Source organism: Lycorma delicatula, chromosome 7 (assembly GCF_047948215.1).
Source record: "Lycorma delicatula isolate Av1 chromosome 7, ASM4794821v1, whole genome shotgun sequence".
NCBI classification, from domain to species: domain Eukaryota; kingdom Metazoa; phylum Arthropoda; class Insecta; order Hemiptera; family Fulgoridae; genus Lycorma; species Lycorma delicatula.
In genome coordinates this window covers 62,676,895-62,693,055 of record NC_134461.1, presented here as the reverse complement: position 1 = coordinate 62,693,055, position 16,161 = coordinate 62,676,895, and the positions used below count along the sequence as shown (strand labels likewise).

Genomic DNA, 16,161 nt, shown 5'->3' with positions numbered 1-16,161 from the left:
TATTGATCTAATTTTTTATTATTCTGAATCATATTTTATTATTTTTAATATACCATTGTTTACTTTCCTGGCTATAAGTGTATATGGGAAAGTATGGTGATCGGGCAAAAAATCATCTACCAGGTTTTTGACAAACTTTGATGTTTCACATCCTGATCATTAAGACCAAAAAACAGAGACATTTTTCAGATGTATGTGTTGCACTACTTTTAGCTAAATATTGTTAGACTGGATGAACTGATTTTTCTTTTTTGTTTGTAAACTTTGTCAGTAGGTATCTATGTATAAGGTATTTCTTGTGTTAAAATTTTGTGTAAATTTTCTGAGAGTTCCCGGAAAGATTTTTTTGACTTTGTAATTAGATTGTTTAGATAAAAAATCCTTAGTAAAAGGTACAATGTTTAGGTAATGTCCTGATTCCCTAAGGTGGAGGCTTCTTACAACCTCCCTCTTAAGAGATAAAACCCACCTTGTGGCAGTTTCAGCCATCGTACTACTACCTCTGTTTTTAGACCTGATGAACCCGCCTAGCCACTGATGCTAATGCTTCAGTAAAAATTTCCGTTAATGATTTATTTTCAGCTTTTACCTTTCCAAAGGTTTCTTCGAGCATCTTCACTTTTCTATCCTACTTTGTTGCCTTCATTGCTGTTAACCATTTCTGCTGAAGCATGAACCCTGTGTCTCAGTTTACTCAAACCTAAGAAGTTTTCAACAATTTTGTTTAAACTTCAAAGACTGCTACAACAACTTGATTAAATTCTTGAGCCTAGTTAAGTCAAATTGGCCTTAATCTTATACCATACAATGCTGTTCAATGAAGTAGTAACAAATTTTAACCTATTATTGCTCCAACGTCCACTGGCTTAGGTAGTATATAAACTTTCAACAAAATAATTAGCAAGATTTTTACTCCCCCTCCCCAAAAAAATGCATGTATACAATTTAAACAAATTCTTTAAATTAATTAAATCAAGATTAGTTCTACAATTACCACATATGCATGCTTCAGAATCATGAAGAGTTAGTATCATTTTTAAGATAAAATTTTGCCAGAAATTCATCCCTCTCCTAAAAATTTATTTATTGTTTAGTATGTCTAAATTTTTCATTTTTATAATTTCAAAACTCAATAATTTTGCTTTATTTAATAATATTGTTCAACCCCTTTCATGTCTAATTTAAATTTCTCAGTGCCAGGAAAGTACAGCAACCTACTGCTGACTTTTTATGAATGCTATTAATTTTTTCAATCCCCTAACTTTTTTTTCAGTTATTTAATTTAAATGTTTTTCAAGTGTTTTCTTCATTTTTATTTACATTTCTATTTTCATCAAATTAAGATTTTATTATCTATGTTCTAAACTACAGTTTTATTAGAGAGCTACAAAAAGGATGGTGATGTTTTTGAGAATTTTATGTGTTTTATAACTGTTAAATAACTGAATAAATTTTTATGACCAAAATTTCAAACTATTTGCTTTAATTTTGTGATAAAAGTGTTTGAGAAGATGACACCAAATATTCAATTTTCTTCTAAAACTATACATCCAAAGGTCTTGTCTACTTCTGTTTCTCATTTGTAAAGCACTTCATTATTTACAGTATAAGAACTCTACAGTATAAGAACTCTAACCCCAAAGTTACTTTGTGTAGTAATAGATTTTTATTTTCTCTCCTGGTATCTTACAATTTTTTCTTATCCATTTATTGGGCATCTTGGTATTATCTTTCTGGCCACATAGCTGATTATCATTGTTAATTTGCACAGGCAATCAAGCTAATTTTTATTCATATGAAAATTAATAAGAGACCAGTAAATGTCTTTTACTAATAAAAAATCAGTAAAGGAGTTAAAATATCTCTTCATTAGTGAAACAAGGAACTATAATACAAGAGTGTAACAAGGGACATTCAAAATCGGGATCTTCAAAAAAAAAAGTAGCCAAAGATTTAAAATTTAATTCATATTACAACAAGGCTGGTGTAACGGACCTGAGTAATGGATTCCTACCAATTAAGAAGAAAATACTAGAAAATATAATAATGGGAGTAATCCAGAAAGAGGCTAAAAGAAACCCTTTTAGTAAAGGTAACAGGGATGTTTAACAATCGTCTTTTGTAATGCTGTCCACTAACACACCTAAACAGATGTTGTGTGAAAAGAGTTAGCGGACCAGGGTAGGAATTTCATGGGGATGTATGAGGGCATATGATCATTCTCATGCTTCGAGTTGGGTCCAATTTGGCAGGTAAAGAGCAAAGGAGTAATCCAGAGTGGACAGTTGAAATCAGTTCTGCGAGAAGAGAGTTGGCGAGGTTAGTACTACCAAATCAGTGTAAGTGAGTTGTTTTGATGTCAGTCTCACTGACTGACATCAAAACAACTGAGTAATTCCAAGGCAACTGAGCATTTCCAGCAACTGAGTATTCTGCAAGGAGGTCAGTGAAGAAGCAAATTTCTAGTGAATTAAGTTCAATGTGACTAGGGTGATGTTACAAGTAATTCCAGTGCATGAAAACAAGAAATGGTTCGGTGAGTATTGTAAAACTGTAAGTGAAAGAGATAATGTACTAAATTTCATTCATAATTGTTAGGGTAGTTTTATTTGTGAACAGCAATTGTATTTGCAATGGAAGAACTTTATACTTGTCTATCTATTGTACTGCTTTTGTTATACAAGACTAGTGTTCATGCTAATGTCTTTTGTCAATGGTACTGAATTCTGCTTTTCATTATTTATTTACCTGTGAATAAATCTTGATGATTACTTTAAATTCTGTTTTGTATATAATCACCCTTTATTATTATTACTATTATTGTTGTTGTTGTGGTTGCGATTACTACGATTATTATAAGTTTATTATTGACATTTTTTATTATTATTATTGTTTGCTGTTGCCATTATTGTCATTATTCTAATTATTATTGTTACTATTGTCATTATTATTATTATTGATTTGGCTTGCTTTAATTATGTTCATTAACTAATAAATTGTAATTATATAAACATTTTCAATAGTCAGTCTCGCAATATCCTGATCGAGCCATGAACACACGACAATATTATATGTATTCATCATTGGCATAATTAAAGAGTCTATTTCAATGGTGACAACAAAATTAAAAAAAGACTTTAACATTATTCTGTACAAATTTTGTTATTAATCCTCTGATTTTATTGTGCTTGGTGGCTAACTTTTTGTTTTTAAAATAAATATACAATTTAAGAAAAGAAACAAATTAAAAAAAATCACTAATTTGAAATGAAAATAAAATAACTTCTAATATTAACAGAAGAAAAATCATCAAAACTTTCTTCTGTCTTACAAAATAAATGTTTATTTGTGGATTTTTTCAGTTGAAACTTAAAAGTTCTTCTTGAAGTTCTGCAGTTTAATTATGTTATGCTAATATTCTCATATTTATAAATATTAGGTTAACTTAATTTAATCATTAACTCTCAATATTTTTAATCATAGATTAATTTATAGAAAAACTAAATCTATTAATTTATAAAAATTTTGTAGTAGATATGTAAACATACCTGCACTGAATGGCAATGATAAGTCATGTTTTATTAGTTTTCCATCAGCATCTATGAACCGTTCTGGAATAAATGAATCTGGTTTTTCCCATATGGTTTCATCCCTGTGAATACTGTATAGTGATGCAAACACTGCTGTGTTCTGTAACAGATGTCATAATTATTTTTTTTTTTTTTCAGTAACTTGGATTACACTAGAACTAATTAATTGTAAACACAATTATAGATCAGTTTGAATTTATTGTATATGGTTGTAAGCTAACCAGTCTTGTAACAAATACTGCTAGTTAAACCACCCTCACTATTGAATTACATCAATGATGTATACATTCAAATCTAAAATATTAGCAATTTTAACTGGATTTGTATCTGGATCTGGTAAAAGAACAGCTGTTCTTACAGCTGATGTTACATACACTTCTCTCATCCAATCAATAGGTTTTGTGTGTAAATACTTATGAAACCTATTTGTTTTAGTACTTGTTGGTGTCAGATTATTTTTAAAAATTAAAAATTTTACTAACTATTCAAAGAATGATTTCTGATTTGTTAAAACTAATTTATTATGCGATAACAATAAATGGCAGTAGATATTGATAAATGGTAATAGATATTCCATTTTTTGACATCTTTATACATTTAAAAAAAATTTTCTGTATGTTTTTCAATTTTGAAAAAAATATTTTGGGGAATTTTGAGTAGTCTCAATTCATCTTAGTTCATAATAAATATACAGTACTTTTTCAGTTATTTTTAATAACTTTCTATATTAAAGGAAGAAAGATAAACACTAAAATAAATTGCTTTTACTTTTATTTTCTCTAAAAGTAAGGTTAAGAGTCTGAAACCCGTTACTATCAATAGGGTCTTCACTACTCTGTTTGTGAGATTTGTAACTGGAAAGATATGTGTAAAAGTTCTTGATATTGTGAAAATTTTTACTGTTTTCTTGTAATGAAACTTTTCAATATAAGATTCCATTCTTTGTACGAGGCATATTCATAAAGTAAGGGCCGTTGGCTTATATTTAAATATTAGCAGGTTTGAACACAGTTTCACACAAGCAGGGCCATCAATTGGCTATTTACGAAGCCATTGTAGTTGTTTTGATTAAATAATCTTTTGCCTGTCAGTGATTGCAATGTCCACAACAATGGTTTCTCCCGTCAGTTGTGAAGTGCACGCTGGATTCGATTTTTGTGTGCAAAAGGATCATCAGCTGCTGGAATTCATCAGGTGTTGTGCCTAGTGTATGGACCTACAGTAGTGAGTGAAGGAAAGGCTAGACAATGGTGTCAAGATTTTAAAAATGGCCGCACAAATGTACATGACAAATAGCGAAGTGTTAGGCTCGGTAGTCAGACCAACGAAATCGTTGAAGAAGTGAACCGAAAACTGTGATGTGACTGGCAATTGATGATTAGTACTCTGGCTGATGAATTTCCACATGTTGGATGCACCTCTATCTACACGATTGTCACAGAATAGCTTGTATATCATAAATTGTGTGCAAGGTGAGTACTGAAAATGCTCACCAACCAACACAAAGAACAAAGAATGTGCAGTGGATGAGTGTTTTTGGACCGCTATTGACAAGATGGAGATGATTTGTTTTCCCACTTTGCTACGGGCGAAAAGACATGGATCTCCTATACCAATGCAGAATCAAAACAGCACCACTCAAGTTCCCCAAAACCAAAAAAAGTTTAAGCAATCTTTGTACTTGAGTTGAAAAATGTTAGCTATAGTTTTTTGGGACGAAAAGGGTTTTGGTTGATTTCATGGAACGTGGATCAACAACTACAGCTGATGTGTACTGCAAAACGCTCACCAAACTGAGATGTGTGATCCGAAATTGACGATGTGGGATACTGTCATCTGGCGTAATTCTTCATAACAATGCGCTTTCTCACACCACTGCTGTAATGAAGAAGAAGATTTAAGATTTTCATTGGGAACTTTTTGACCACCCTCCATATAGTCCTGACCTTGCACCTAGTAACTACTTCCTCTTCTGGCATTTGAAAAAGTAGCTTGGTGGAGAATAGTTTGAAAACAACGAGGAACTCAATATTGCTGTTGTCAACTCGTTCAATTCCAAGGCGGCAAACTTTTATGCATAGTGGTTAAAGAAGCTGGTGCCGCGTTATGAAAAATGCTTAGCACTGAATGGTGATTATGTGGAAACTTGAACTAGATGTGTAGTAAACTAAAAGTGTAAGTAACAACCTTTTCTCATGAGTTATTTTTTTTTTTAATGACCAAATGGCTCTTACTTTATGAATATGCCTTGTATTTTATCCTAGTCTTCATTTTCAGTAACCTGGGTCAGACAGTGGATTGTTTGCTATACTCTTCTTTTACCTTCCACATCAGTCATCTTTTATAACCAATTTTCATGTATATATCCCTGATCATAATATTTTCCTCAAATTTATGTTGCCACCCTTTTCTTGATTTTTTCCCTTTTAATTTCTAATTCAACATTTTTACTTTGGTTTTTTCTTTCCTCCATTCTCTTTAACAGTATAAATATATAGAATTTTACGTAGTATTATATAATTTTTCTGTTGATTTTTTCGTATTTGGTTTATAAATTTTATTACTCTGTTTGCAAGATTCTTGACAACTGATTTTTTATGGGATATTGGTTGTGTTGATAGGAAATTTAGGTATCTGCCTGAAGATGTTAGTTTTATATACTATTTTGTTGCAAACATAGTAATAAAATTTACAAACCCTGAGGATAGACCAGAATATATATAAAAACCAAAAGAAAGATCTATTAATAAATAATAATTATTTGGAAAATATCATAAATAAAATATTTAAAAATACAAATACATGAACACTATAATAATACATCAGCCTGCCGTCCTAATAAAAATAATAAAATTGAGAATTATGTTACATTACCATACATCGCAGTTCAATTAAAAAATTGCTACAAAAGGATGCCACCAATCACCCATCAAAATTACAACAATCTGAATAGTGTATCTTCTAAATTAAAATCACAAATAGAAAAAAAATTCAACAAACCAACATAGTATACAGCATTTTGTGTAAAGATTGTAACACATTGTACATTGGACAAACATCTCAATACCTTAAGAAAAGAATAGAAGTCCATAAATATAGAAAAAAGGAAATGACAGTGCTCACAAAACATATAGTAGAATATAAGTAAAATACTTGTTCGATTTCAATAGCACCAAAATATTAGACAAAGAATAAAATGCATGTAAGAAGACCATCTAGAAATGATAAACAGCAAAAAAAATACAAACACTGTCAACAATAGATTGGGCTTAGCCGGATTAAGTAACATGCATGTAATTTAATTTAAAAAATAATGTTTAATGTTTGTAATTTTTGAGAAAACTATGTGCATTGTAAAGGTTTCAGTACACAGGAATTAGCAATCATGTTATATAAAGAGATAAATATAATAATTATATAAAGATGAGTCATGTTTAAGTAGGGAGATCTATTACAACAATGGTGGGGATAAAATATTGTTATATGGGATATTTAGACTAGTTAATTTCTTAGTTTGTAAGCGTATTTTGTATGATGTGTATTGTCATCTGAGGAAGCTTAGAGAATTTTAAGTGAAACATAGTGTATTTAATTTATAAGTTTGTGTAGTTGATTAGTTAACCCAAGAGATTAATAGATAATATTTTTAAGTAAAATATTTCTTATTATATATATATATATATATATATATAAAGTACTTATTTCTTGAAGATATATTTTCCCTTACCTTTGGAATGAAGTACCCTCCCAGTGTTGTGTCTGCTTGTGCTGTGTGAGCTAAACCCAAAGGAAGTAGAGTCTGGTATCTCATGGATTCTCTAATTGTAGCTTCAATGTAAGGCATTCTATAATAAAAAAAATATATATATTAGTTAGATTTTGCTAATGGTAAATTTAGGTTGATGAATTCTGTTAAGGTGGTATTGTACTATATTATATTACTTATTGCTGTATTTGTTTTGTCTGGAACTGTTTTATAGACTGCTGTTACTCTTTAGCATATTACATTTTTTTCTCACAGAAACGTTTTATTGGAACAGAGCCAGAGAAAGCATATAACTGACAAGGCAGTCAAATTATATGAACAAACAGAACCATTGCTGTTTAAAAAAAATTTCAGTTTGTTTCCCAACATAGTTATTGAGATTGTATGGGAATTTTGTGATTATAAATAATCCTTTAAAGATAAGACTGGATAAACTTGTATATTGTGTATAAATTATGGAATGCAGTACATAAAAGATTTAGAAGAATTTTTACTAAATTGTAACTGTAGTAGGTAGATTTTAGATTAGAGAAACAAAGTTATTAATTTTGTTAAAAAACTGCTGTTAAAGGTAACAAAGTAATTATTAATTTAATGAACTGTTATTAATGTAATCCTGTTAATTTTGCTATCTAAATAACAAATTTTGGCAACATCATCTTTCTGTAGGTATGTTATGTTCCAATGTTTTTAATATTCTTTATTTTCTTCTGGTTCGTTATGTTTCTTTACATGTCATTTTTGGTCTTACTTATTAAACTGAATTTCTCTCCCATCAAAATATCCATACCCTAGTTTTGTAGGATACTTGCGTGGCCCTTTTATTGATTGTAATGGCCCTTTTAAGTGCAATTTTTTTTTTTATTGAAGCATGCAACTCTGAATAAAAATTACATGTAAGTAAAGTGGGGTTTTGAAATATTCTTTTTTAAAAACTTAATAGGATATTTAAAAAAGTGTTATACGCTGTATATATTTATTTATGAATTATTTAATATTATCAGGATAACTTTGATCAGAACTCCAAAGAATATTTTTGAAGTTTTTTTAAATTAGTCTCTTCTAATTTTTTCCTTGGTTTTTCCCTTATATTCAATATAAGGTTATGATAGAGATGAATTGCTTGATGGTTTTTTCTTGAAAATCAACTGCTGGAAAGTCAGATAAAGGCACCAATATACCACCAAAACACACACACTTTGGGCATTGTTTTATAAAAAAAAAAAACGGACTATTCTACAGTTTGTAGTCTGCTACAGATTTTCTTTTATTGTGCATTAGTACAATAAAAAAATATATCATATCTCATAAACTACCAAAAAATCTGAAAGGTTGTATTTTGTAGAAAAACTGTAGTCATACATACTTTTGGCGATCTGATAGTGTTGGTAATCTGTTCCTTCCAACAATCTCCTCAATTTCTTTTTGACATTTTTCTTGAATATCATGATGTTTTGCCAATAGTAATATTATAAACCCCAACATAAATGATACTGTTACTGTACCAGTTAATAGCAAATCCATACCAATTACGTGCAGTTGTTTTACTGTAATAATAAATTATTTTCATGAAATTTTATTTTTTAAATTTTATTTGTTAATAATTCATGTTATTTTCATTTGTTCTGTATAGTTTTAAGAATGTTTTTTAAAAAAATTGAAAAAGTATACAGTTGTTTTAGATGTATTATGCAGTCAGTTAGTGTTCATAAAAGAGTAAAGAGAAAAGTAGAAAATACAATAGGAAGAGAATTCCTGTGGTAAATCATTTTGATGTTATTACTGGTTTTATTTCTTGTAACTGAGAGCTGGTGATCTTTAAAAGTCAATATTTTTTAAGTTTTCTAATTGTAACAAAAAAAAAAATGAATAAACTAATCATTATATCAGTGTTATTAAAATTTATTTTCTTAGACTAATAATTTGTCGAACAGAAGCCTGCAGCAAACCAAAACAACTGTATGATGATTCTAATTTAATTTAGTGCAATCCATCTGAGAACAAAAACCACTTCCCTTTTCTTTTAATATAAAAATTACTTGTAATAAAAAAAATTAGAAAATTGTGATAAAATTATTTATTTACCTTAAAAATATATTTTTTAAGAATGTGTAACTGCTATATTAAAATTTTATCAAGTAAAACAGAAAAAAATATTTGTTACTTCAATATATTTCTTCAGTACCCAATAAACTGCTATATGTTGAGCTACAGTCATCGTTTCCCAAATTTATCACTATATCTTCAGTTATACTTTCACATAAACTGTCTGCTCACTCCCCATGCTCTTTTTTCTTCTTTAATCACGTTGAATGCAATTTTTACAAGCATTTGCTTCTATCAATAAAAATTTTACGTCACTTAACTTAATGTTGTGTTATTACAACTAATATAGCCTTTGACATGTATCCATGGAGGAAGATGCAACATAACACAATTTTTTTATTTTGCAATTTCATCTACTTTATAATGAATATATTTTTGTTTAACTGATTTTACTATTTTTAAAATTTCTGCTTTCAGTATGTCTTCAATGTACGCAATCTTAATCATTTGGCAATTTCTGATTTTCAGGTCGAAGCATTTGGAGTTTTTTTAGTTTTCAGGCAATGTTAGTAATTATCCATTATAATGACAGATCCTTCAACAACAATTTTTTAAGCCACCATTGCCATTCATTTCATTGTGATACATTGGGAAGATCTGGAATATCCATAAATCACCATTCAAAAACCCATTTTCACTTCCTATGTGTATTACTATTAATCATTTACCTTTTCCAGCCAGAGTTTTCACCCCCAGTTGACAAACGCTTCATAAAAGTGTCTTTTGCACTCTGTATTTATTTATCCACCCATACCTTTTCCTGTACATGTCCTGCATTAACCAAGTTTCATCTAAATAATAAATTGTTTTACCTACTTCACGAAATCGCTTAATTTCTTTTACATATTCCTATTCCATGAAATAATATGTACATATGTTCAGTCAATAAAGAATTATTTTTTCTGGACATGAAATGAAAATTCATTGACTTTGAAACAATGTAATGTACTTCTATTCAGCAGTTCAGAATTGTTGTTCACGACATTTAAGATTTTGTTCAAGTTAGGAAGCTCATTATTGAAATAAAATGAATGAAATTTTTTCTGATTGCGGTTTTAGTAACGTTGTCCATTTATTCAATCATTTTCATATACTTTCAAGTCTTTTTAGGGCTGACATGTTTCTAATCAGTTTTGTATTATTTTTTTTACATTAAGACTTGTTCTTTTGCTAATGACTATTGCATTGCTTGCATTCCAAGCAATGTCTCTGACTGCAGTTTCAGGTTTATCTTGTTTATCTTGTTATATCTTTGTTGCTAATTATTTTTTTCCAGAGCTATTTAAGGGTTTTCCCAGTTTATGTTTCACAACAGAATTACTCATTGTTAAAACCAGTTTAGCACAAAAACACAGGGTAAATTAAAGTTAATGAAAATAACCTGAATAAAACTGTTATAAAACTGTATCATACCGTATATAGTAAGATGATAACATAGATTGAAATACTTTCTTTCACTGATCTGAATAATTTTGTAAAGTATTACAAATGATACTATCATTATTAAACATCAGACAAAGACTCATCATGTTATCATCATCATGTCACAACATCAGACAAATAATAGCTTCCAGTACATTATTATATGCATAAAGCAGTAATTGCAGTTGTCACACCAACGTGTGACAGAATAATTCAGCCTAAATTGCTGAGCTATGATCATTCATGCTGAATTTGTATTTGTTGCACAATTTTGTGAGACAAACTATAGTAAGCCTGTAGACCGTGTTAATGGTACTATAATAAAGACAAAACTCTGATAAGAGATTTGTAATCCGTAACGCAAATAGAAAGAAGTGAAACTTTTCTGCATCTCTGCATACATGTGCTATATTGTTATCCTGTGTCTTAAGAAGGGTATATTGTATTTATTATGTTTTAAATTTTTTTTTTTTTAATATTCACTAATTACAATAATGAAGGGTATTTTTAACAATATTTTAAGTTGCAATTACTACTATACTTAAATAACAAAAAATTCCAAACATGTACAAAGAAGGCTCATACTTTATATTCCTAACTTAAGTGATATATGGGAATTGGATTATTTTTCAACTTGAATTTGGCTGTTGGACTTCCAAGATAAGTTCTTAAGTTTTTCCTAGCTATTGAGCCATCAGGTTTTCCATTACTGAAAATGAAAGACATCGTTACCATTCTACCAACTTCCTTCAATTAGATGGTCTGTGAAGTCAGCTGTTTTGTAGACTTTCTTTTTAAGTTGGAGTTTTTGTACATCTCATTAATTGATGACAATTTTCGTTGAAAAATAGGCAAGTACAGCAAACGTAATATTATTTATCTCAGGAAATACAGAATGTTTTTACTCAAGTTTTCAAAACATTTATATTTGTACCGTATTTTCCTATGAACAAATATTTTTTTGTTTTTAGATATGTGGTTAATGGTGTGGTTGATCCCATATTTAAAAGTTACATTGATATTCTATGTGGTATAGTTATAAAAATTGCTTGTGCCCAGGGGTACTAACGAAGTGTAAATTTTTTTTTGGCTTTTGCTGTTTAGGGAACCTGAATATTGTATGTACTAAGGAACCTGAATATTGTATGTAATAAGGAACCTGAATATTGTATGTAATAAGGAACCTGAATATTGTATGTAATAAGGAACCTGAATATTGTATGTAATAAGGAACCTGAATATTGTATGTAATAAAATTGTTCGATTTAAAAAAAAACTGAAGTTAGCATGTTTAACAAAACTAAACTAAATTGTGGAACACAGGTTATTTAATTAGTAAGAACTAACCAACAAGTCTTGTTGAGGAACTTGGTAAAAATCCTATAAAAATTCAAAGATTACTCGGGCAAAGTCTTAGGAAGCAATCAGTTTCACATCTGGTCTTGATATGTCCAGAAAGTATTTGAAAATTGGTTACTTTTCAAGAGAATGCCTACTTTAAAGGCCACAGTTTAGGCTTTTATGTTTGGGAGCATAACAAGATGTATTCCTTATTAAATCTGAACTCTCTTAATATATTGTAGCTGGGGACAACAATCAACACCCAGAGAATGTTCGTAGTTTTGATAAGTTTCAGGTTAGTCGATCAGTAGTATTTAACAAAGAAATCTGATTGATTGCCTGACCTGTATGTTATCTAAGAAAAAAATTGTATGATTGTTTATTGATTGCTCACATTTAATTTATTGCCCAGTAGCAACTTTCTGTTATATTTCTGTTTCAGACATTTAAAAAGAATTTTTGTTTTATCAGTGTGGATTTATTTCTGTTACATTTTTTTGTTTTAATGTGATTCATTATTGTTTGTACATTGAGATTTTTTTCAGTTTTTTAAGGATTATATTACTGCACTAAAATCATGTTTACATTTAAAGAGAAATCCAATTTTAAATTAAATCATATATGTGTAAAAATTATTAACAATTTTGAAACAAACTAGAATGAAATCATAATTAATTTTCCACCAGATAAAGTACTTTTACAGTTTAGTTTCAAAAATATAAAATAAAAAGGTTATAATAATTTTGTGTAGCCTATTTGGTGTTTATTTTAATCAACCACTTCTTTAAATAACAAAACTTCTTCAGTTGTACCTTGCTACTGCTCTAACATCTGGAATGTTGTCAGTTCTTAGTGTATAAATATTTTTCTTGATTAATAATGGACGATCTGTTTGTTAATCCAGTCTTAAAATTTTTCCTGTTTCTCTTCTGATAATGCTCTTTGATTTATCATGATGAATGCTACACACAAGGTGTTTAGTATATACGACTATATTCAGTTTTTCTTTGTTTTATTGTCAAAAATGTATTTGAATGAAATATAGATTGTCAGTTGTTTTTTTTTTAAATGAGAAAATTTAATTATTTTTACTCTATTGAATACTAAAACTGGAAATTGTAGTAATCTGATTTATTGTTATAATGAAGAGGTATTTTTTTAATTTGTTCAATTTGGATTAGATCACACTTAGATAAGCTTTTAAATATCTCATTTTTTTAATAGTTTTGTTTGATAAAGTTATTAGATTTATACTTACAAGAATATGGTGAATCTTCCTCTGTAATCATTCTCTTTCTTATTTCAAGTAAATATCTATCAATAAAATCATTAGTTGTGTCATCTGTAATCTTTTCCTTGTGCTCTGTTATGAAGGCCTGAAAATGTAATTAATTACAGTTTTAATTAATTCATTATTAAAAAAAAAGGTTTTTTTGTGTCTTGTGGTATCGATAAAATGACCTTATTCATTAGGGCTTAGCACATTCATCATTAGTGAGATGTTTATGTAACATTTTAATTTTATCATTGATAAACTTGTCAACCTTCGTTTTATATTCATCCATATTCATTTTAACTAGGGTGTTACCTTTGTCAGCTTTTCAGCTTTGAGTATGATAGCATTTTTATTGATTTTATTTAAAAATTGTTTTAAGTTTTTTATTTCTTTCATCCATTTATTATATTGTTTAATAGACTTATTGATAATAATAAATCAATTTTTTAAAACTTAATTCTATCATTATTTAAAACAACATGTCATTTTGTAATCGGGGTTCAGGTAATGATTTTATAACTGCTTCTGTATCAACTAGTTGTTTAAATTATTTATTCCATTTTGTTAGGGAAGTTGTAATTTAAACAACTATTAAGTAGTACCAGTTCATTATCACTCAATATTATAGACATTAAATTAGAAACACTTTCATAAAAGATATTATCCTTATCAACCGGCTGTTTTTACTTTTAATATTAAGAATTTTATTATTTTATTTATTACAAATACATTGTAGTACATCATTAATGTCTGCATTGGCATGCTGTACTACATTGTACATCACAGATGGATAAATGTTAAGTAATTCCAAACGGGCTTTGTATATTGCTTTATTTAATCTGTTTTTTAGAATTAAAAATTTGATCTCCTTTTCCAAATTATTTGTGGTTGTTTTGGAATTTTTAAAATCTGCTTCTTTTAGATTTTCTGGTGAAGTTTGCTGTAGGTATATCAGTCTTTCAGTGGTAGTCAGCCAGCACTCTTGGGTTCCATTTTTCGTGGTAGCATGTTTCCATGGTGGGATATTTCCTGATGAAAGTGTTCTCCCTGTTCATCACTCACTGCTCCAAGATTGGTAGGAAAAAATCCAAATGGGAATCTAATAAGTGGAGCTGCAGTCACCTATTACATCTAAGTGCTTTAAAGTTTTTAAGAAGTATGTTTATATGTTCTTTTTAATTATCTGCCTTATGATTTCCAAGGAAGTAAGTTGTTAACAACTTTTTTTTAAATTTCTGTGCAGCAACCTTACAGTAATTTAAACTGTCTTCAAATTCAATTTCATTAATTTTCTAATTTGCAGTCTATTAAATACACCATCCTTATCTTAACATCACTTATATTAGGAAACTTCTTTTTCAGAAACTGAAATCCAGTCCCATCACGATCATTGCTTTAACAAAATTTTTCATTAAACCTAGCTTAATGTGTAGTGGTGGAGGATAAACTTTTCAGATTTTTACTAGTTTTTACTTGCATTCACAATGCTATTTTTACTACAATCAATGTTTTGTTTTTTGACCATCTTTTTTAATTTTTTTTTTTTTAACTCCGTGACCACCATTAGGTATTGCTTCAGAGGATGAGATGAATGTCAATAGACTGTGAAAATGCCTTGCCTGACCAGGATTCGAACCCAGGACCTCTGGATGAAAGGCTGAGATGCTATCACTTGCGCCACAGAGGCTTGCTAACATAATGATTTATTCTATCTCTGCTGTCCCACTTTCACAAAAAGCAACAAAATTTAAGTTGTGAACCATGTAATAGTGCTTTGTTTCAGGTTTCAAAAAATATGCTACAGATGTTTCTCATACTGAATCATATCCAATACAAGTTTACAACTCCTTCTTATGAGCTGCATTAGCTAAAGGGATTGGTTGGATATTATGTCCAACATGAAGAAGAGCTGCTTTCAAACTATGCGTTGAGGAGTTTATAAAAAGATGCTATTCATCAGGATAGTGCGTTTGTTCCAAAGCTTCTAGTAAAGGTCCCACATCATTATAGTAAACTATGTTTTTTGTACTGGAAGAAGAAACATTCAAATTCACACAGTCTGTTACAGAAAGCACTTATTTTAATATTATGTTGTAAAAGATTCCAACCTTTCAATCATGTTGATTTCTGCTTGATTCTTGTATAAATTTAGATCACGAATATCATCATTTAATTCTGACTGATGAATTAAGTGTAGTTCTGAATTAAGTGTAGTATTTGTATTTTCTAAAAATTCTGAGTCTCTCCTTTGTTCATCATCTAATAAATCTGCACAACCTTCAACATCATCAGCAGCTTCATTTTAATCTAATTCCATTGTTTTTAGTAATACTGGAATTGGAAACTGTGGATGTGAGACCCTGGTTGTAAAGCAGAGAGAATATCAAGATATTTTACAGTGTGTTTAGTGTTAGCTGTTCCCTGATGTCTAGTCTTCCGTGTTATCCCTGGTCTTGAAGTGATCCTTTGGTTCTCTGTCAACCAGACAAGGTTAGGGCTACTTACATGTCTCATCCACTGTTCTTATTTTTTTATTATATTGTATGTTTTAGACGATTGTTATAATGTGTATTTGTTATGATGTATATTTTAGACAAAATTAAATTATATTATATTAATACATTAATTGATATCTGAATGCTGGAATTATTTATTGTACA

General features: G+C 29.3%; 2 protein-coding genes across 12 annotated transcripts in view; one reads left to right on the top strand and one right to left on the bottom strand.

The window, feature by feature from the left end:
• LOC142327934 (TELO2-interacting protein 2-like) overlaps positions 1–16,161 on the top strand; it is a 79,317-nt gene that overhangs the window by 12,913 nt on the left and 50,243 nt on the right. The window lies entirely within an intron of this gene.
• Positions 1–16,161, bottom strand: part of LOC142327933 (putative cytochrome P450 304a1) — a 36,999-nt gene that overhangs the window by 1,406 nt on the left and 19,432 nt on the right. Inside the window, exons 5-8 of the mRNA XM_075371312.1 lie at positions 13,484–13,601; positions 8,723–8,903; positions 7,318–7,435; positions 3,549–3,690 (exon numbers count right to left, since the gene is read on the bottom strand). Of these exons, the coding sequence (XP_075227427.1) occupies positions 3,549–3,690; positions 7,318–7,435; positions 8,723–8,903; positions 13,484–13,601 (559 nt within the window). The remainder of the gene's footprint in view (positions 1–3,548; positions 3,691–7,317; positions 7,436–8,722; positions 8,904–13,483; positions 13,602–16,161) is intronic.